Consider the following 23,063-nt stretch of genomic DNA (forward strand, 5'->3'; position numbering starts at 1 on the left):
TTCACACTTTCCCACATCAACAATATCCTTCATTAGTGTGGCTTACGTGCTTTAAGACCTACAATAGAACACCCTATTTCATATTGACATTCCTGTAAACAGGGGAACCCCTGCAGCTACTAACAAGTACAAGCCCAGGACAAGCCAGTCTCAGAAAAAAAATAGGGAAGATACAGCACTTTGCATTCCCCTTGGTCTGATCATCTTGATAGGAGGGCTGAACTCTGAATAAGAGTATTAACCAGTGCAAAGTTAACTTGACAAGATGTGAAAAATGATTTCTGCACAGGTTTGTTTGGTTTTGTTAGTTCCTGGCACTTGAAGAAATCTATTTCATATCATTAGCTGGATATAAACTCAAAAAAACCCAGACTGCTCAGGGACTAAATCCCAGAGTTAGCACTTTAAAATATTAAAATGTACAGTTGCAACAAAAGACTACAAGACAAAGGAAATGATGGCCCATCCAAAGGAAGAGGATAAAAATCTAGAAAATGGCATGAAGAATACAAGTCTGTGGACATATTGGGCAAAGATTTTTTAAAAAATGAACCCACAATATGCTCAAGGCGATGAAGGAAAATACAGAGAGAGAACTAGAGGAAAATAATGAATTAATAAAACTGGAATCTTAATGAAGAGATCCAAATTTTAAAAAAGGACCAAAGAGAACTACTGGAGTTAACAATTGATCAAATTAACTGAAATAAAAAATTCTCTAGAGGGTTTCAACGGAAGATTGGAGCTGACAGAAGAAAGAATCAGAGAGCTTGACAAGACAATTGGAATGAGTCAGACTGAGGACCCCAAAAGAAAACAACTCCCAACCAAGACTTTTATAACCAGTGAGACTATGTTTCAAAAATTATGGTGAGATTTAAAATATTCTCAGATAAACAATAGCTGGGGAGTTTGTCACCACTAAACACCCTGAGGCAATGCTAAAGGAAGTTCTTCAGAATAAAAGGAAAGGACATGGGATAGTGGATCAAAATGAAGGAAAGAAATAAAGACATTTGATAAAGGTAACCATATGAATGACTATATATGCCAGTACTATTGTATTGTATTTTTTGGTATGTAACTCCACTTCTTACTTCTTACAGTTCAAAAAATGCAAATGCAAAAATAGTAATGATAAGTCTATGGTTGGGAAATACAATGCAGAAACATATAATTTGTAACAATCTGAAGAGGAAATTAAGGACGAATATCCATTTACAATAGAAACCAAAATAAACAAATATCTAGGAGTAAATTTGACCAAGGATGTAAAGGACTTATATACATGCTATACAAAACATTGTTAAAAGAAATTTTTTAAAAAAGATGAAGGGCATTTTCTGCTCATGGGCTGGAAGACTAAATATTGCCAAGATGTCAGTTCTTCTCAAAGGAATGTACAGATTCAATGCTACCTTAATAAAAATTCCAACAGCCTTCTCTGCAGAAATGGAAAAGCCAATTATCAAGTTTGGGCCCCAAATAGCTAAAGCCATTTTACAAATGAAGAAGGAAGTTGGAGGAATCACACTTCCTGACTTTAAAACTTACTATAAAGCTACAGTGGTCAAAACAGCATGGTACTTGCACAAGGACAGACTTATGGACCAATGGAAATAGACTGTCACATATGTGGCCAATTACTTTGTGACATGTACCAAGCCTACTCAATTGGGAAAGAATAGTCTCTTCAATAAATGGTGCTGGGAACACTGAATATCCATATGTGAAAGAATGAAAGTGGGTCTCTACCTTACATAAATTAACTCAAAATGGATCCAACACCTAAAATTAAGAACCATATTCTTCGAATATGTAAGGAAGTGTCTTTAGCACCTTGCTTTAGCCAATAGTTTCTTAGACTTTACTCCCAAAAACCAGAGCAACAACAGAAAAAATAGATAAATTGTTCTTCATCATAATTAAAATCTTTCATGGCATCAAAGACTTCATTGTTGTTTTTTTAAAAGATTTATTTTTTATTTATTTCTCTCCCCTTCCCTGCCACCTCCCCCAGTTGTCTGCTCTCTGTGTCCATTTGCTGTGTGCTCTTCTGTGTCTTCTTGTATTCTTGTCAGTGGCACCCAGAATCTGTGTCTCTTTTTGTTGTGTCATCTTGCTGCGTCAGCTTTCTGTGTGTGCAGCACCACTCCTGGGCAGGTTGCACATTTTTTCACGCAGGGTGGCTCTCCTTATGGGGCACACTCCTTGTGCATGGGACTCCCCTATACAGGGGACATCGCTGCATGGCACACCACTCCTTGTGTGCATCAGCACCTTGTGTGCATCAGCTGTGCTTTTTTCTCATGGGGCAGCTCACCTTGCAGGGTGTACTTCTTGTGCGTGGGGCTCCCCTACGTGTGGGACACCCCTGCATGGCATGGCACTCCTTGAGCGCATCAGCACTGCACATGGGCCAGCTCACCACACGGGTCAGGAGGCCCTGGGTTTGAACCTTGAACCTCCCATGTGGTAGGCAGATGCCCTATCCGTTGGGTCAAATCCACTTTCCTCAAAGACTTCATTGTGAAAGTAAAAAGACCACCTGCAGAAGGGGAGAAAATATTTGTAAAGCACATGTCTAGCAAGGCTTTAATTTCCAGAATTTATAAAGTACTCCTACAACTCAACAGCAAAGTCAAACAGAACCAATTTAAAAGTTGGCAGAGGACTCAAATAGACATTTCTACAAAAACAATAAGCAAATGGTCAAAAAGCACATGAAAAGATGCTCAACATTTTTAGCCATTGAAGAAATTCAAATGAAACCCACGATGAGATACCATTTCACACCCACTAGAACGACTACTATTAAAAACATGGAAAATAACAAGTGTTGGAGAGGTTGTGGACACATAGGAACACTCATTCATTTAGTGTTAGTGGAATGTAAAATGCTGCAGCCACTGTGGCTGAAACTGTAGGTGGTATTATGTTGCTAGGACAAAAATTAAAATAAAGAACAACCATAGGGCAGTACAACACGAACATTGAATCCTAATGTAAACTATGGAATATAATAGTACAATTATAATAACATTCACTCATCCACAGTGACAAGGTTACACACTAATGCAAAATGTTACAAATGGAGGTAGGTATAAAGGAACTCGATTATATTTTCTGCATGATCTTTCTGTAAGCTTAAAACTTCTCTAATAATAAAAAAAAGCTGATGGTGATGTTGCAGCTGCAATGATTTAAGATGAGACAGTACCTTGTTGAATACAGCAACCTCTTGATGATGTCAGAGGGCCAGATTTAGGGTCTGGTCCATAAAATATATACTTCTATATCCATTCCTATTCTATGAGACAATCACTATGCTTGCAGAAAATTTACTTTGGACATTCCTAATAACCTTACTGGCTGGTACACCCGTATCTTGGATGCTGTGAAAATTGGCTGCCTACAGCTCACAGTTGCACCTTCTTCCAGAAATTTGTTCTTTAACAAAAAGAGTGATCTTGCCCAAGTGGACTTGTTTGTCCAATGTGCACAGAAGCCAATATTGAGTCACCAAGATTTTGAGAAACAAAAGAATTTATTCATAGTTGACCAGCAAGGAGACTGGAGGCAAGCCTCAGTGTAGTCTCCCTGAACAAAATGGATGCTGTTGTTTTATAACTCTGGGAAAGGCAGGCTTAAGGAAATGGCTAAGGATTGGGTGAGATGATGTTGGCCAATCCAATTTGGAAAGGGCTGGGTTAACCAGACCGTGCTCAGTTACAAGTTATGCTTGGTCTTAATATGGAGGACCAGCAGGCTCAGTGACTAGAACCAGTCAGATCTGGCTTTGGTAGGTGCTGCAAAGGGGAGAAGAAATAATAGCTCATCTTGCAAGGCAGCAAGCCTCCTATGAATGAACATAAGGAGGTAGACATTTGAAAGAAAAGGGAATAGAAATTTCCACAAGGCAGTAAGGTAGGGGCTTCTCTGAAGAGTGGTTTCAAGGGGGTTGGTAGGTGGTGATTTTGATACCTAGGGGATTAGAGGAGGGGAGAGAAGGTTGCTACCTGACAATGACTGTCTGATTAGGGTATAAAAGCCCTGCCCCCTTTCCTCAAGGTGGTATAACTCAGCGGTTCCATAATGTCTAGAACTTCTGCCTGGAATCAAGTTGAGTTGGGCTTCAGCAGAATCCTTATCTTTGCCTTGCCTCTTCCCCTGCCCTACTCTGCTTCCTCAGTTCATACAGATTTCCCCTGAAAGCCTTTCCTCAACAAATCTCTAACACAAGAATTCTTGTCTCAATCTCTGCTCCTAGGCAACCCGACCTAAGAATCCTTCTTAGTATGTCTACTTCTAGAGCTATGTTATAAATAGGAGAGGATTTTGCTGTTGTTTCTGATTCTATACAAATGTACAAAAACATTTGGGTTCTTGAATTCTTTGTGGCTTTGTTTTCTAGTTCTATACATTTATTTAGCTCTTGGAGGTTAGGTAACCATCATAGATAAGTGTACCTCTTGTAGATTTATACATATCAAAGATGAGAAACCAAAAGAAAACTCTAGCCCCCTGAAATTTGTGGGTGGCAATAACACTTCGGTACTTTTCTTAACACAGTTGCTATTTAGGATGAAGCTCTGACAAATATATCATATTAGTCAAAGTACAATAACCTAATTTTCATCCTAACTTTTAAAAAGGATTACCTTCAATACCACCGTATAGACATATGATGGAGATTTAAGCTTCCATATCTGATGACAAATGTATTGAGATCAATAAGTTGAGTAGAAAGATGCAGTTTATATGCCAGAATAAAATTCATCACCTTAATATAAAGTTATTGAAAGATATTACAGTATTTCAAAGATCTATTTCCAAGAACCAAGACGAGGGGAATAATATTAGTGATCATTAGCACCTGATCACAAACAGCCTCATTAGCTATTTTTTTAACAAATCAATTTTTATTGATAAATATTAATAAAGCACATTATTCATCCAAAATGTATAATCAATGGTATTTGTGCAAATGTTAATAGAATATTAGCTATTGAATATCATTTTCAGTTGGGCAAGTCCTAAGCCACCACCCCCCCCACTACTCTCTGTGTCTATTCACTTTGTATTCTTCTGTGTCAACTTGCATTTTGCATTCTCGTCAGTGGCACCAGGAATCTGTGTCTCTTTTTGTTGCATCATCTTGCTGCGTTAGCTCTCCGTGTTTGCGGTGCCACTCCCGATGGACTGTGCTTTTTTTGCACAGGGAGGCTCTCCTTATGGGGTGTACTCCTTGTGTGTGAGGCTCCCCTATGCAGGGGACACCCCTGCATGGCATAGCACTCCTTGCACACATCAGCACTGCGCGTGGGCCAGCTCACCACATGGGTCGGGAGGCCGGGGGTTTGAACCCTGTACCTCCCATGTGGTAGGTGGATGCTCTATAAGTTGAGCCAAATCTGCTTCCCACAATATGACTTTAGACTTCTATTTGGTTCCAGGCCATGGTATTTGTAACATCCCAGATGCTAAATTTTACATTACTGTATTTCTTTTTGGATCTCTCAATGTTGTCACCGAGATGGAATCTGACCCTCATGAAAACTAAATGAATTTTGCTCATACAGAAAGGCAGAGTTGGATAGCTACAGAATAGCTAGTGCTTCATCTGATTTATTTCCCCTCAAAAATGGCAGAGGTTGCAAACTGACAGCGTGGGCATATTATATTTGATCTGGAGTGCATTTAAGAAAAATTTAATCAACAGTAAAAAAAAGATGGGAATCTTATAAGTAAACCTTCATATCCAGCTTCTCTTAAAAATTTGGAGAATCTGGTAACACTGGGTACACCTTCCACTGGAGCTGAATCTTATATCAGTAGGGCACAGGTGGGAAACAAATGGTAATCTTAAATTGGGAAATTTGAGGGAGGTTTAATCAAAGGACTGTGTATAAATATGTGGACAGTGTGTAGGGAAACCACGAGGTAAACAGCAGTATGCTGGGGCTGGTAACTGCAGGGAATAGCTACAATCCTGAAGGAGCAAAGGGGAGGGAGCAGGACTAGAATCCAGACAGCAAGCATGATATGGCGAAGCCTGTCTGACAGAGCTGTGACCTTTGGGTGAAGGGGACAGTCAGCCTGTAGTAATCCCTCAGAGAGGAAGCGGAAGGAATAAGTATCCAAATCTTACTCATGAGTCCTCTGATTTCCGGCTAGGGTTACTTACTGGACAAATGAAATGGGAAGCTGAAAGTCAAGGGAGACTCTTGAAGTTTAATATATTAAAGGGCAAGGAGCAGGATGGAGAAGGCAAGTGATCTGAAGGGCCAAACAGAAGATATCCAGCATAATTAGCAACTCGCTCCTGTAAACAGAGCTTAATGTTTTCAGTTTGCCACAATCCTGACCATTCTCTCTGGTGCCCTCATATCAAGGTTGAATATTGATTGCCATTTATCATCATGTTGGCACTAAGGTGTTTCTTTTAGGAAAGAACCATTTGTATATCAATGTCTTTATCAAAAGTGAGCAAGTATAGTTATTCCACACATGTGCATGATTGTCTCATAAATTCACGACTTCTATAATAAAAATACATATTTTTAAAAAGTGAGCAAGGTGGGAGCAGGTGTCGCTCAGTGGTTGAGTGCCTGCTTTACAAGTAGGAGTTCTGGGTTCAATCCCTAGTACCTCTTAAAATTAAAAATTAAAAAAAAATGAAGACCAAATTCTTCAAGAAAATCGAGAGGGAATACTTTCCTTTGTTTGTAGCAAAGAAATATTATTAAATGTATATGGCTTAATTTGCCAGGATGCTATGACAAATACCATACAAAATGTTTTATTAGACAAGAATTTACTGACTCTCAACTTTAGAGGCCAGGAGTCCCAAATCAAGGCACCCACAAGGCCATGCGTTATCTTGGGGCAGGTAGTGTTCTGGTGATAGTAATCTGTCATCACATGAAGATGTCCTTGGCCTGCTTCTGTGTCTTTCTCTAACAGACTGCATCTGATTTCTTTAGCTTATAAAGAACTCAAGTAATATGGATTAAGGCCCACCCTGATTCAGTTGGGCCACATCTTAACTAAAATAACATCTTCAGAGGTCCCTGGTCCAGTTCCCAGTGCCTTCTAAAGAAGACATCAAGCTGGCGTGATGGGCAGGCATGGCAAGCTAAGGCAACCAAATGATGCAACAAGAGACACAAGGAAAAAAAAACATAATGAGAGACACAACAAAGCAGGGAATGGAGGTGACTCAAGCAATTAGGTGCCCCCCTGTCACATTGGAGGTCCTGGGTTTGGTTCCTAGTGTCTCCTAAAGAAACAAAGACATAGCAAGTGCAAACAACAAGGGGGTGGTGAAGAAATAAATAAAATAAATCTTTTTTTTAAAGGTCCTATTTATAATGAGTTCACACCCACAGGAATGAGGATTAAGATTAAGAACATGTCTTGTTGGCATACAAAATTCAATCTACCAGGACATGTAAACAAAATAAACCTTGGTCATTTTTTTATATACCTTCCCTGCCTTACTTATGAGTTCCAGTTCTCTTTCCTTAGTAGTACTCTGATTTTTGTATTGGGAAATTATCTTTCCACCACTGAGTACAGTCTTGTCTGCAAGGAGAACAGAAGAAATAATGTATACAGTCACTAAAATAAACCCTCAAGTATGTGTCTTAGTTAGATACCATCAGCGATGCTTTTTTTTTTTTTTTTTTACCAAAGTCAGCTACTGGTGAGCCTAGCATCCTGCCACATGTCAATCAGGCAAAATGGTGGGTCTTCTTGTCTCTCTCTAGTTTATCCTTGAACTCAGCTGTGGCCAATCAGTCATCTATCCCTGGGCCTCAGCTCCTTGAGCCTTTCCTGAGCTTTTCTCCTTGAACTCAGCTGTGAGAGAACCTGGAGTCCTTTCTCTCAAGTGGCTGGATCAAATACTACAGTTTCCTATCTCTCTGTTTGTCTGTTTCTCTGTGTCTTTGCTTATATCAACTCCAGTAAAAGGCCAGAGACTCAACCTGAGTTATGCCTTACTGACATAGTCCAGTCAAAAGGGTCTCACACACATAGGAATAGATTAGTTAAAAAACATAGTCTTTCTCTCTTTTGGGGATTCATTAAAGAACTTCAAACTGTTACACTCCACCCTCTGAATCTTAAAAAGACATGTTCTTTCCATTCACAAAATACATTCATTATATCACAATATTTCAAAAACCTTAAATCATTTCAGTAGCAATGCTAAGTACAAAATCTCATAAAAATCAGTTATGGGCATACAGTTTATCTTGAGACTACATTGCCCTCTGGCTGTAGACTTGTGAAGCCTAGAAAACAAGTTATCTGTTTCCAATATACAAAGGTGGGATCTAGGTTAAACATTTGCATTACCATAAGGAGAAATTGGAAGGAAACAAATGTATGGGCCCCAAACAGTTCCAAAAACCTGTAGAGCATACTATATTAGATTTCTAAATCTTAAGTCTGAGATTCATCTATAGAAAATGGTTTCTTCTTCTTGGGTCCTCATGGGGAGCCAACCCTTCAATGGACTTGCCCAATAGCCATCTTCTTTGTTCCATCCTCATAAAGCATCTGAGAGCTTACTGAGCTCCAGACTGAGAACACTGGGGTGACAGCCACACTTTCCCCAATCTATGGGGGACAATCTCAACACCCTTAGTACAGTGGGGGTGGTGTCAACCAACATTCTCCTTTATCTCTGGATCACAGGCCCAACATCCTCAGAACAGAGGGATGGTGATCTAACTCTATTTAATCTTCGGTGAATGTACTCCATCCTCTCTCTCCTGAACAACAAGCTGGAAGATCTACTTTCTTCAAGTGCTAGGGCAAACTCACTCTTCCTGCATATAAGGGTGTGGTCCTTTTCCTCACCTGAGAAGATGTCTCAAGTCCAGCCCTCACCTTCCGTGGTTTTCCTCCTGACACTGTTTTTCCTTCAATATCTCCCCTCCCTGTCCCTGTTCAGGCTGACAGTGGTTTTATTCATAGAGATATGACAAAAAGCTTGTTGGTTTAGCATGCAGGAAACAAGGGTCCAAGCCATCAGGCAGTAAGACTTTCTATGAGTCCTTTCTGGATAACTGCATTTCCACTCCTGACTTGCAAGGAAGTAGCTGCCTGTTTCCAGGTTCAGTCAGGTCTTCACATGGGGCATATCCTTTGGAGACTTATTTTCTGGAAGCTTGGAATTTCCCAAAATATCAATTTCTGGTTTCCTTATGTCCTGCAATTCAGTTCCCAGTTTAACTCTTTCCTCTTGCATTTTGCTATAAACTGAAGGAAGATGATAAGCCACATTTTCCACATTTAATTTGTAAATCTCCTCAGCTAAATGTCCAAGCTCATAATTTTCAAATTCTTTCTTCCGTATAACATCAGATGTCAATTTTGTCAAGTTCTCTGTCACTCTAAAGTGAGGGTCACTTTCTTTCTAGCCATCATTTCTGTCTAAGGCCTTATTAGAACTATCTTTAGTATCCATATCTTTTACCAACAGTCTCTTCAAAGCAATCTAGGCCTCTTATATAAAGCATCTCAAAATTTCTCCAAAAAATACCCCTTATCCATTTATAACATACCAACATTTTTAAAAAGGAGATCCTGGGGATTGGAACCCAGGACCTCATACATTACATGGGAAGCAAGTGCTCTGTCACTGTGCTACTATACCTTTTCCCCCATTCCAAAACTTTTGTTATTTGCAAGCGTCGGCACCCACTCTCCTGGTATCAATTTCTGTCTTAGTTTGCCAAAGGGTTGCTAATGCAAAGAAGTGGGTTGGCTTTTATAATGGGATTTTTTTAGGGTAAAAGCTTACAAGTTATGAGGCCATGAAATGTCCAAATTAAGCACCATCAGAGATGTTTTCTCACAGAAGTTAGCTATTGGTGATCCTAGCATCCTGCCATGTGGTGATCAGGCAAGATGGTGGGTCTGCTGATCCTCTCTACTCTCTCCTTGAATTGAGCTGTGGCAGATCAGCCATCTCTCTCTGGGCCTTGATCAGCCCCATCTCTCAGGGCTTTTCTCCTTGAGCTCAGCTGTGGGTGGACCTGGACTACTTTCTCTCACATGGTTGGATCAAATATGGCAGTTTTCTTTCTCTCCGTGTCTCCATTTATATCAGCTTCAGTAAGAGGGCAGAGATTCAACCTGAGTCAGGTCTCACTGACAGTTCAGTCAAAAGGGGTGCACACACAGAAGAATGGAATAGTTAAAATAACATAATCTTTCTCTTCACTGGGGACTCATAAAAGAACTTCAAACTGTCACAGTAAGGCAGCATCAGCATAATAGTAAAAATAATAGTCATGACAATAATAATCATGATATTTGATTATAATATTTGAGCCCTTATGATGTGCCTAGAACAATGCTAAACATTTCATAGATGTAATAAGGAACTACTTGTTTGGAAAAAAAAGTTGTAATTTACAGTCTATTTCTGTCCATACCTCCAACTTCTCATGAAATTTAGATCCTTGAATATCACTTATCTCTATTATGTATTTTTTATCTTTCACTCTCTGCTGGATCCTTCCCATTAACTTTTGAAAAAGCTTGTCTTATGTCTTAGAAAACAAACAAGCAAACAAAAAAATTCCCCCAAACAAAATACAGGAGACCTTTTTTCACTTTATTTTCCTATGTCGCTATCACTTATATCATGTTCCTTATATTTTGGAAATTTCTGGGAAGAGGTATCCATATTGTCTGTTTCAATTGCCTAACCTCCCATTCACTTCTCAATCCATTTGTAGACATGAGCGATCTAGACTTCTACCAAGGCAGGGCATGCTGCCCAGCTGAGAGGGGTGTGGTCTGAGAGGGGTGAAGGAGCTATCTGCTCCTTCAGGGTTTGCCTCAACTGCAGAGTCATCTTGCATGAGGTCACGCCCTTTCCAGCATGGCCCACATATGGAGATCAAATTGGGAGTAAAAAGGCCCAGGCATTTTGGCCTGAAGGGGCATAACTCTGAAGGGCAACATGTACTCCAGAGGTCCCATCTGGTTGACAGAAGCTTTGTCAGACCTACACTGCAGTTCAACTTCTTTCTTTGTTCAATCCTGCTTTCTTCCCTTTCTTATACTGATGTTGATCCTTAATAGACATATTTCACTCAAACTATCTCAGCCTCCATTTTCAGAGAACCCAACTAGTGACACCACTGCAATAAGTTTTGTCTTGCTTCCTCCAGGGAATATTTTTTAAGGTCATCCATGACCCACATTGATAAGAACAATAGGAAATTTTCAGCCATCCATTTACTTAAACTCTTATGGCATTTGAAACAGTAATTAAGGAAAAATTACAGTGGCAGCACATAGGATTAATACACTCCTTGAAGACTCATCATTCATTTATTCTTTCATTAGCAAATACATAATGAAGGGTTTCTAGATGTGAAATACCAAGAAAAGTATAGGAATAAAATCACAAATAAGAGAGTTCTTGCTTTCTGGAAACTTCATGTAGCGATGTTTCACTGGACTCAGGGAGTGAAGGAGCAAAAGCAGAGCAACTCCTGACTTTCTGGCTTGGGTGAATAGATAGAGATATCACTGAGATAGAATCTACAGGAGGAATAATTTGTTTAAGGTGGAAAGAGGATAAGTTTAATTCTGAGTCTCATGAGTTAGAGTTTCTTGTGGGATATCCACATAGAGATAATCTTAGAGTATTTGTAGCAGAGACCAAATTGTAATAAGTTAGAGTGAATAAAACTTGAGAATGTGACAAAGGGTGAATAGGCATCCAGGACTCTAAAACCTGTCTAGCATCACATTCACACTTAGTTACAGGGTGCCTAAAAGTGACCTCTTGAGAACCTCCATATTGCTCAAACATGGCCACTCTCTAAGCCAAACTCAGCATGTAAATGCATTACATTTCCCCCAGCATGAGACATGACTCCAGGGGATGAGCCTCCCTGGTGCCGAGGGATTACTACCAATCACTAACTGGTGATGCAGTTAGAAAAAGACCTTGAATAAAAGGGGGAAATGGTAAAGACAAATGAATTTATATGGCTAAGAATCTTCAAAAAAGAGTCAGGAGGTCATCAGAGGGGTCACACTTACACACACCCCAGCAGGATCCCAGAGACATCCAAAGTAGATACAACCATAGGTACTGGTGCTCCTGAGGGCTACAGAGACACAAAGGCTCTGCAGTCATGGCAGATGGCTCTGGAGTTCAGTGCCTTCTCAGTGGCCCCTACTTTGGAATTTGTGTTCCTGAGTGTGATGGAGTTGGACTCAGATGTGACCTTTCTACATGTGCCTCTTCTGTCACTTTTACCAAACCTGTGGCTGGTGCTGGGGTTGGTGTATACTCAGGAGCCTTGACTCTCTGGACTGGCCATGTGCCAGCTGGGCCCTGAGACTCAGCAGAGTTGCAACTCCTACTTTCCAGTTCATTGGACTTACCCAAGTCAGCTAACAGGGAAGTGAAGATGGTCAGCCACCATACCAGAGAACTGAGAGTGCCTACAACTGCAAGCAGAAGAACCACAGCCATCAACCATGTGGGATCTAAGCCCCCTCTCAATATAGAGGTGGAGTGGACATCACCATTCCAGGGTCCACCGGATGGAAGAATAAAATACGGATTAGAATGGATTTACTGGTATCCTACTATAGAACTATTATCTCTAATAATGGAAGAAATTGTAGCATTGATGTGGAGAAATTGGCCACGGTAGTTGCTGAGGGCAGGCAGAAAGAAGAAGAAAGGTGATGTGGGGGCATTTTTGGGACTTGGATTTGTCCTAAATGATATTGTAGGGACAGATGCTGGATATTATATATACTGCCACAACCCACTAAATGTAGAATGTAAACTACAATACAAACTATCATCCATGTGGTGCAGCAGTGCTCCAAAATGTATTCACCAAATGCAATGAATGTGCTACAATGATGAAAGGGGTTGTTGATAAGGGAGGAATGGAAGGGTGGGGTGTGGGGTATATGGGAATCTCATATTTTTTAATGTAACATTTTTGTGATCTTTGTATCTTCAAAAAAATACGATTAGAAAAATAAAGGGAATATGATAGATCACTAAAAAAATTAAAAATAAAAATAAAAAATCAATTCTAAAGAGCCTTTCCCAGAGATTCTGATTCAACTGATCTAAGGAAGTAGACATATTTTTACAAGCTCTCCTTCTATAGTGTGCTCAGTTCGAATCCTCTGAAAATTAGATCTTATTTGTGAACATACATGTATAAGAGGAAATGGGGAGAGCATCAGAGAAGACCATGCATGTCTACTCCACTGAAGAGGGGGAGGGTTGGTTGGGTGGAAGGATCCCAGGGTAAGGGTCTGTGCAGCATTAAGGATGATTCAGCAAGGCTGTCAGGGAGTTCTCAAATGAAAGTTGGCATCTGATGGGTTTTCTATCTTTTAAGAACTGATCTGCATGAGCACCCTGGCCATGCTCAATAACTGGCTGGTAGCAGCCTGTGAGAGTCTTGGCCTTGTCACATACATGGTTACGGGTTTTAGAACTCTGCTGGTAGCTAAGATCTTTGGTTAATTTAGTTCCCCATAGTTGGAGGTCTCCACGGCCTACTCTTTTGGCCACCAGATGTACCCTAGTGTTTAAAGACAATTGAATGAGAAAGAAAGATAGACATGGGCTGTAGCTGAAGAGGTATTTGGGTTCAAGGCAAGGTTTTAACTTTTTTTTTTTTTTTTGATAGGAAAGTCTTGAGCGTATTTGTAAGTCTAAAGGAAGGAACCTGAACAAGGCAGAAGTTAAAGGTAAAGGAAGGGGAGGAAGGGAAAGAGAGATGGGGAAAGAGAGACAGAGAGGGGAAGACAGGGGAGGGGAAGGGAGATGAATGTATTGGAAGACTCCAGAAGAGGCAGGAAAAAGCAGGGTCAAGGACTTTAATTGAGGAGTGCCAACTTACTCTCTGGTAGTGTCTGGACATGGGTTAAGATTGAAGGTTGTAGGAAACTGAAGGAAACTGTACTTGATCATCTCATTTTCTACCACAGAATTGGAGGCTGCAGAGTTGGGTGCACTACTGATAAGTTTCGCTTTGAACAGGAAAGGTACTCTGTTCTCGGAGACTGAAGCAAAGAGACATAAGGATGGGCAAGAGGAAGACTCTTTTGTATGTGGGCTCAAACTAAGGGAAAGGCTGATGGCTTCAATTTTTTGATGAAGTAGGAGACAGGGTCATCTGCTGAAGGTATTATTTATTTGTAGGTCTTCTCACATGACAAAATTCCATACTTAAAGCTATAACAGAAATAATATTTAGGAAATTAAAATTAATATTTCAAGCATATATTAAGATGATTATCTATTAAATAACTCTTTCATGGATATATGTGTGTTTGTTTCTTGATGTATAAAACCAAACTCAAAAATTTTCTCTTGCTCTAATTAGGAATTTTAAAAATTGACATGGTATTGAATCTGTGTTTGTTTCAAACAGAAAAAAAAATACTGGAAATATACTGGCAGTGCAGTGTGTATATTTGCTAACAATTTTAACAAACATAATAAACTTCCAAATCATGTAATTTTATCTAGATTACAAGAAATTAATCATATAGACATATATGGTTTACCCTGCCAAAGAGTAGATATCAACACAGATCCCCAAAATCTATAAATTAAGCAATGGAGGTTGATGAGCTGTTTTCAAATTTCAAAGCACTTCGTGAAAATCCCACTTTATCCATATGAAAGCTTTGAATTCTTTTACAATTTGGAATTTTTTTCAATTCAGTGGGCCAACATTTTAGAAACTCAAAAGGGCCTTTGAAATATTAAATTGTGAATAATACATTAATCATCATTTAACCAACACATTAAAAAAAATAGACAAGACTCTGAAACATGGGCTGGGGTGGGAGGAGGATTATAAAAGTTTGAGGTCATTTGTAGTGAAAAAAAATTAGGAAAAACTGACTTAATCTAACTTCATAATTTACAGATTAGGAAATTCAAAGGATAATTTATCCAATATCATAACATGGCTCATTAGTAACATAGCCTGCATTAGGGTTTGTTCATTTCATATTTTGGACATTGTGAAAAAATTACCTAATATGATATTTTCCTGGTTATTAGGTTTTGAATTTTGTATCACAGTGTTTAGTGTTCTTACTATTTGAAAGTCATATGCTTCACATTTTGTTTTTGGTTTGCTTTAGGAATGAATTTAATGTGTACTTTCCGGTAAAGTGGCCAAAAAAGTTCTGTACAGGTAATGGGAGAAAATAAACCTTAAAAAGAATCTTCGTTGTAAAGAGGTGCCATAAAAGATAATTCAATTCAAGGTCCAGTGTTCCATTCCTCAAAATTTTTATGTAGTCTTCTTCATATCTTCTTTAGTTACAAAAGTACTTTAAACAGAGTACAGAATCAAACTATTAGCATACAAATCTGCTAAAAGAAAACTTTTTTAGATTCTTCTACAGTTTTATTCTTAGATGTGCAGAGTAAATACATACATTCTTATCAAATAATTAACATATTTTCTTAATTAACAAAAAGGGACAAACTCTATACAAAAGGTCTAATATTACCATAATTATGGAAAACATTTAATCCACCAGCAGATGAAATAGTTTTACCTTTTAAAGATTAATAATTTGGATCATACAGAATACCCAAGATTACGATGTTTAGAGGTGCAAACAATAGTTTTCCTTTCTGTAGAATACTTTAAAATCTCCTGCCTTATATTTCTTTATTTTTCTTCCTTGTATTTCTGTAGATAGGACAGTTATTTCTTCCCAAATTATTTCCTTTTTGGGGGATGGGGAGGAAGAGTTGTCTGTTGATGGTCCAAAAGAAGTGCCTTCATAAATGTAGCTGAGGCAGAAATGGGGTTTAATAATTCTTACATCTCATTAATGCAATCTTCTGAGATGTTGATTAAGCAGAGAGATCATTTTCTATTTCCAAAAGTTCAAAACCTTATAAAGATAATCATAATTTCACAACAAATGGTAAGTAGTTTTGTGCATTCGTTTTCTGTGATACTCAATAATATGTGAATTAAAACCCAGACTTCATCTGATGACACAGAAGGACCAACACTGAGTGCTAGTCATTGTCATAGATACAACCTGAAAGAAAATAAAATACTCATTTAAATATAGTTATATAAAACATATAGTTTTTAAGTGTTCCAAGGCTGGAAATGTGAGAGATTACATACTCTTGGTGTCATGGTAAAACAAGCAGAACTGGCTCACTTTGTGACAAACTAGTTAAATGGAAGGCAATATATTTAACTCTCATTGTTCAGTGTATAATTCAGTGTATAATTCAGTGTAAAGTGCAAACAGTTCAGACTGATTTATTCTCTATCAAAATGAGACCCAGGACTATTTTGTTTTGTTTGGCATTTAATTAAATGTACTTTTGGGTAGAACCTTCTGAATGATGTTGAAAATATTAATTATTAGCAAGAATAACATTAAGAATATTAATTATCATCATAAGTGTAAAAGGAGAGTAAAAAGCAACATAATTAACACTATGCTTCATTTCAGTTGAGATTTTTAGATCATAATTTAGAAATATTCTATAGGATACTTAGATAATAATACTTGTCAGTACTATAGATTACAAAATAAGTACATATTTATTAGCTAAGCATATATATTTATGTGCCTAAAAGAAAAATTCTTAAGATTCATGGTCCAATGAAAAATTCACCAACTATTTTTTATATATCTGTTTTCAAATGAAATAAATTAAGAGGTTCTTTCTTGATTTCCAGTCTTGTGTGAAAATGTTTTTTTTCTTTCCATTATAACCAGGGTATTTCACTTTCCTAACATTTTTGAGTGATTCAAATACTGATCAACTAGGAAGGCCATTTTTCATATTTGTTATTAAAAATTGTTACTGTTCTGTGTGGTGGGTGCCATGTGAGACTCACCATCAGCAATATCATCATAGATCTCTCCATCGCTGTAAATGTAGAAAATGATTTATTGTAAAGAGAATATCTTATGATTAAAGTAATAAGTAGAAGAAAAGAATGATAATATTATTTTATATTACACAATTAAGGCATTTAAGGGTGAGTAGTTACATGCTATGCATGTAGAAGCAAAATAAATTTTATATTTATCTGTATCTCTTCTTTCATGGGCTCAATCTAATCCTTTAAAAAACCCGTAATCAATACGTAGAACAAATGAAACATACATCAAGAGCATAAGCAGTGTCTTTAGACACTAGCATGGGCCAGCACATGGGGAAATCTACCAGGTAAGAAGCACTTGTTGAACTGAGCTAACCAAATGCTTATTATGGCACAATATTCCATTACAGATCTTCATACAAAGCTATGATAAATTCTTTAAATCCTTTAGTAATAGCTTTTTACTTTCACTTGAACTTCAAGTAATGAAAAAAAATCCAATAATATTTGGTGCAGGAAAAGCCTGCATCATTTTCACGTTTCTAATTAATATTTTAGAAATATTCATTGTAAAATGTATAAATATTAATTACATGATTAGTAGCCATGATATGGCTATTATGGTGATTCTTATGTTATATAACTCTGAAAATATTGTTTATGCTTACAGGCAGCATTCTTGAGAGTAGTGTTGGCTACTTTCACACATTTTAGGTTTTGCCTGGTCCTGCATCTCTGTAACATACTCTATTCAACAAACATCCTGAGTTCCTCCTATGTATAGGAGATATTGATATGGGTAAAACACAGGTTTTGATTTCAAGCAGCTTATAATCTAACAGGGGAGAGAGTGATATGCATGCAATGGGATAGGAAGTATATCAAAGCTCAGAAACATAAAGTGGCTTTGTCACTCAGATCAGACACACTTTTGATTCCTGTACCATCTATGTGCTTTTATCCTGGAACCAGAAGCAGGCCTTTCAAATCGATGCCAACTATGCCAGATGCTCTGAGTTCCCTGTGTCTTCTGTATTGATGCTTTTTCTGACATAGAGGGTGGCTTTGGCTAATGGAAATCTGATACAAATGTGAAGGGCACAGATTTTCCCATCATTCATTCTAAACACTTTAAGTATTCTCTTCAATAGATGGTGAGACAATTACTTAGAGAGTAGGCTTTCTAAATTGGCTCTTAATCATCCAGTAATAATCAGTAATATAGATGCCCTACTATTTGCCACACATGCTTTACTTGAAATATGTATCTTTCATAGAACAAAACCTATTCCCATGCCTGCCACCAAGATTAATGTTTTTAGGGAACCAAAGGTACTGTGACGATGATGATTTTTTGATTCTCTACCAGTTTGCTGACAGAGCACTTAACAACATTGATCTGCTTTTCCTGATGAGTGTAAGGCTGTCTATGGATACACGGTTTGTGAATACTGCTTGAAGCTTTCATATTGCTGAATTCTGTCAATCGTTGTATTGGCATGTATCCTAATCTGACAATGGAGCTTATTTCTGGCACTAGTTTACCTGGAAAAGAATCGTCTAACATTGAGGGAGACCTCCAGACTGTGACTGTCTCATCTGTGACAAACAGAATGTCTCATTCATAAGAATAGATGAATAATTGGCTATTATCATCTTTCTTACCTCCTATCAAAAAGACAGCATAATACTTGACTATGCCTAGTGTGAGCGGAGAACAGTCCTTAGTTAGGGGCCAAACTATAAACTGCTAACAGAAGAGATAAGCACCTGCTGTGTAGACATGGCTTGATCCCTCATTAATTCAATTTAACCAAATTGCATTAATCAGCAAATGAAATGCAAAGTATTAATGAAAGTTAATCATATAGTCATTTGACCTGTCTGTCTATAGAGTTTGCTGAGTGGAGAGCCCAATGAATATATAAAACTATCAACAGTCTAAAGGCTTCATATGTATTTAAGAGTGGCACATTATGAAAACCTAAACCATATTGTGGATATACTATTATACCATACTGACATTAACATAACATTGTTTTAAAACTTGTTTATGATAGCCCAGTTAAGTTATATTACTTAAACTATATGAAGAATCTTTCTTAATGAAGAGTAGGAAGAAAATGGGCTTACTTGTCGGCCAAATAATTCCGAAGTACATAACCATCTGTGAAGGAAAAAGGAAATTTTATTAATAAAATGGGATTGAAAATTCTTTAATATTCTTTTGATGAAATTGAAATACAAAGATAGGAAATCTAACTTTGAATATCACCCATTTTTCTTATTTGTATCCATTTTTCTCTCCTTCTCTGATTCTTCTTAACTTTGATCACTCTTCCACATATTTCCTTTTATTTTCATTTGCAATCTTTCTTCTTTTCCCTCCTTGAGAAAAGAAAATCTTAATTTTCTTCTCTAAGCTACTGCAGGTCACAAAACAGGGTGCTTTCAAATTTTAATATATTTCTTCAAGGTATTACCCAAATGGGCCAATTTTAAGAAGAATTTAGTGAGTGTAGTTTCTCTTATTGAAAAGGTAGTTTATAGGCATTTAAAATACTACTAAATCTAAGGCTTACCCTTTGAAATTTCACTATATTGAGCAGACTCAGAGTTGTGTTCAAGTCCCCTTTCCGATGCCAGAGTGCTAATGACTATGTGGGAGGCATGCATAAACAATATTTGAATTTCTGTTGTTCAGGGAATAAAAAGCATTACTAAAAAAACACAAACCAGGGATTCTAGCAATTCTCTGGTTATGCAAAGAAGCCAGTATTTATGTTGAGCATCTTTTTTTCCCCCCACCTTGTGCAAAATAGTACTAAGAAAATTTTAGACAATTTTTCTGGAGAATATGTCCACTGACAACTGATTATTCTTACCAAACTTTGAAATTGTTAGTTTTATGCTAGATCCTAAAAATCTGTTGTATGCTTGAGGTTATAATCATTTATTGCCTTGTCAAAATAGTTTTTAAGTAATTTCTCTCACTGAATATACCTAGGGCCACTCTAGATCTAGTTTTGGTTCTAAATTAGAGTAAATGTATTAAAAATTATATATAAACAGGAAGCCCAAAAGGAAAGATTAGTACAAGGGATAATAAACTTAATTAAACAAATTGATGCCAGATAGTTGTTTTTTTTTTTTAAAGTAAGGATCATACAATTTGAATTGTAGATTCAATTGTAGATTTTTTTTTTTTTTTAAAGAACTTTCTGGGAAGCAGATGTGGTTCAAGCAATTGGGCTCCTGTCAACCATATAGGAGGTGCAGGGTTCATTACCCAGGGCCTCCTGGTGAAGGCAAGCTGGCCCATGTAGAGTGCTGGCCCACATAGAGTGCTGGCCTGCACAGAAGTGCTGCCCCATGCAGGAGTGCCAGCCCATGCAGAGAGCTGGCGCAGCAAGATGATGAAACAAAAAGAGACACTAAGGAGAGATAATGAGATGCAGTAGACAAAGGAGTTGAAGTGGCACAAGAGAATGATCGCCTCTCTCCTGCTCTGGAAGTTCCCAGGATCGGTTCCAGAGTCACCTAATGAGCATACAAGCAGACACAGAAGAACACAGTGAATGGACATAGAGAGCAGACAATGGATGGAGGGAGGATACATAAATAAATAAATAAATTAATTAATTAAAGTTTTAAAATAAAGAGCTTTCCCTAAATATTCCAGGGCACAAAAATCTCCACCAAAATATTTTATCCAGAAGTTCACCACTTTTTAATGAAAACTGGTTAAAAGCATCATATTTGGAAAAGAAATAATTAGTTATATTTGAATTTTTTTCAAAAGGAAGTAATGAAGTATATGCAAAAATGATAAACACATAATAAAAGTAATACTTTGCTCAAAATAAGAGTAATTGAACTATGCTACCCTTTCCTTTTTATTTCAATTAAAGCAAGGGAAGCAAAAAGTATTAAGGTAAGAACATGAAAAAAACTTAATATCCATCATCCCTGGGTAGTCTTTGATATCACAGTTCCTTTCATTCATTTCATTTTAACAGACTTTCTTTTTAAATTAAGGTATAATTATAATTTAACATAGTTTTTAAAGGGGAATAAGTTCATCTCTAATAAATTCAATTCTATATGTGTCTCTAGAAAGAGAAAATCTCTGAAGTTAAAAATTTTTAGAACAAACTGTGGATTTTGTGCCAGGGTCATAAAAACTCAAATCCATCTTTACCTGTATCTATGTTTGGGGCTAAAATTAAATTTGAACAATTCTCTCCAGGCAGTGATAGTTACTGTATTAGTCAGCCAAAGTCTATTTCATGTGTTGTAACAAGATGGCTGTCGACATCTGCGAGAGTTCAGATTTCCTGGTATCCTCCCTTCCAGGGTCTTGCTTCCCTCTGGGTTCCTCTCTTCCCAGGGCTTGCTTCCTCCTGGGCTTAGGGTTCCTCTCTTCCTGGGGCTGGCTTCTCTTTCCTCTGTGAGCTTACTTCCAGCTTAAGGCTTCAACATCAAACTCCAACATTGAAAACCCTCAACTCTGTCCTTTGCTTTTATCTGTAAGTCCCCACAAACCAAGGGGTGGGGACTCAGCGCCCTAATGATGTGGTCCATTCAAAACCCTAATCATAACTTAATCATACCCAGGTACAGACCAAACATAATCCAATATCTATTTTTGGAATTCATAACCATATCAAACTGCTATAGTCACAGACTTTTTTTTTCTCCATCAATTTGGTAGTCCTGTTTTTATTTTGGATTTTCTTTTGAAAGTAATTGAAAAATAAAATAATACAATAGTAATTGTTGCCAAAGTATATTCGTGTTTATGTTAAATATGGACTAAAAGGGAAAATGTTAGACTGTATGTACAATGTGACCGAACTCTTGTGAATCATAAGAAAGCTCATGTCCTTTGATCTAAGCATGTGATTGGACTGCGTCACCCAGGTTGGGTCTCTGCCCTCTTGCTGGGTCTGATGCAAACTGAGAGCAGACAGGGAGAGACACAGAAAAAAGTGAGCCTCCACCATCTTTATCCTGCCATGTGAGAACGGGGATTCCAGGTTCACCCACAGCTGCAGAAAGACAGAGAAACCCTGAGAGACTCAAGGAGACGAGGCCCAGGGATTGATGCTTGATTGCCCATAGATGAACCCAAGGAGAATGTAGAGAAAGACTGGCACACCTACGGTCTTGTCTCACCACGTGGCAGGAGACCAGGATCTACAGTAGCTGACCTCGGTGAGAAAGGATCGCTGATGGCGCCTTGATTTGAGCATATCAGGACCTGGAACTATAAGCTTTTACCCGAAATAAATCCCCTTTATAAAAGACAACCTATTTCTGGTATTTTTGCCTTGGTGGCTTTTATCAAACTAATACATATGGTAGCAGAATTTAAAAAAACAACCATACAGTGAACCCTACATTAAACCATGAAATTTAATTCCTAGTACAATTATAAAAATGTGCTATTGCATCAATTGTAACAAAGTTCTACACCAAAGCAAGGTATTGGTGGTAGGATAGTGTATGGGCATTCCAAATTTGATGCATGATTGTTCTGTAAATCCACGACTCTAATAAAGAAATTAAACTAACGACATATATTAAATGAAGCCTTTAACAATGAAATCAATCTCGTTGCGAATTGTTAGGGCTTTGCAAAACCTCTGAACTAAGATAAGAAGATAGAAAATTAGAGAAATGTATAAGAAATTATAAAATGTTGCCAGAGACTGGACGTATTCTGCCTTCACATACATTTCCATATTTTAAACAAAATCTTTTTAGAAGGTTAATAAGAAATAAGGTTCAAAACAACAAGAATATACTCACCATTTTTTGAAACTAAAGGTTTACTATTTTCCTATGCTTTTAGGTAATCTATTTTTTATATTCAATTATGCTAAAATTTGTGCCCTGGATAAAGGAATATAAGGAATGAAGACTAAAACAGTCCTTTACATGATCAAAGTTAATAATTCATGATATATAGCTTAACTATATCAACTTTTCAAAATTAATTATAAAAAATATATTCTGTTAGATTCTCAAATCCTTGTTACATTTTACCCCCCAATTCTTGCCTGTAAGAGTTCTAAGGAACAGCCTTTTCTTTTATTGTGTGTGTTACATAAACATCAATGAATGTGAATATTATTTTAAGTAAGATGT

General features: G+C 37.5%; 1 protein-coding gene and 1 long non-coding RNA gene across 8 annotated transcripts in view; one reads left to right on the forward strand and one right to left on the reverse strand.

The window, feature by feature from the left end:
- Positions 1–23,063, forward strand: part of LOC105744985 (uncharacterized) — an 86,645-nt gene that overhangs the window by 29,900 nt on the left and 33,682 nt on the right. The gene's annotated exons all lie outside the window — the stretch shown is intronic.
- Positions 14,198–23,063, reverse strand: part of FYB1 (FYN binding protein 1) — a 171,986-nt gene continuing 163,120 nt past the window's right edge. For all 7 annotated transcript variants that reach the window (XM_058308203.2, XM_058308185.2, XM_012520798.4 and 4 more), the window contains 3 exons: positions 19,044–19,077; positions 16,923–16,954; positions 14,198–16,101 (listed from right to left, as the gene is read on the reverse strand). In XM_058308203.2, coding sequence (XP_058164186.1) covers positions 16,079–16,101; positions 16,923–16,954; positions 19,044–19,077 — 89 coding nt within the window. In that variant the 3' untranslated portion in view covers positions 14,198–16,078. The remainder of the gene's footprint in view (positions 16,102–16,922; positions 16,955–19,043; positions 19,078–23,063) is intronic.

This window comes from Dasypus novemcinctus, chromosome 2 (assembly GCF_030445035.2).
Source record: "Dasypus novemcinctus isolate mDasNov1 chromosome 2, mDasNov1.1.hap2, whole genome shotgun sequence".
Lineage (NCBI taxonomy): Eukaryota > Metazoa > Chordata > Mammalia > Cingulata > Dasypodidae > Dasypus > Dasypus novemcinctus.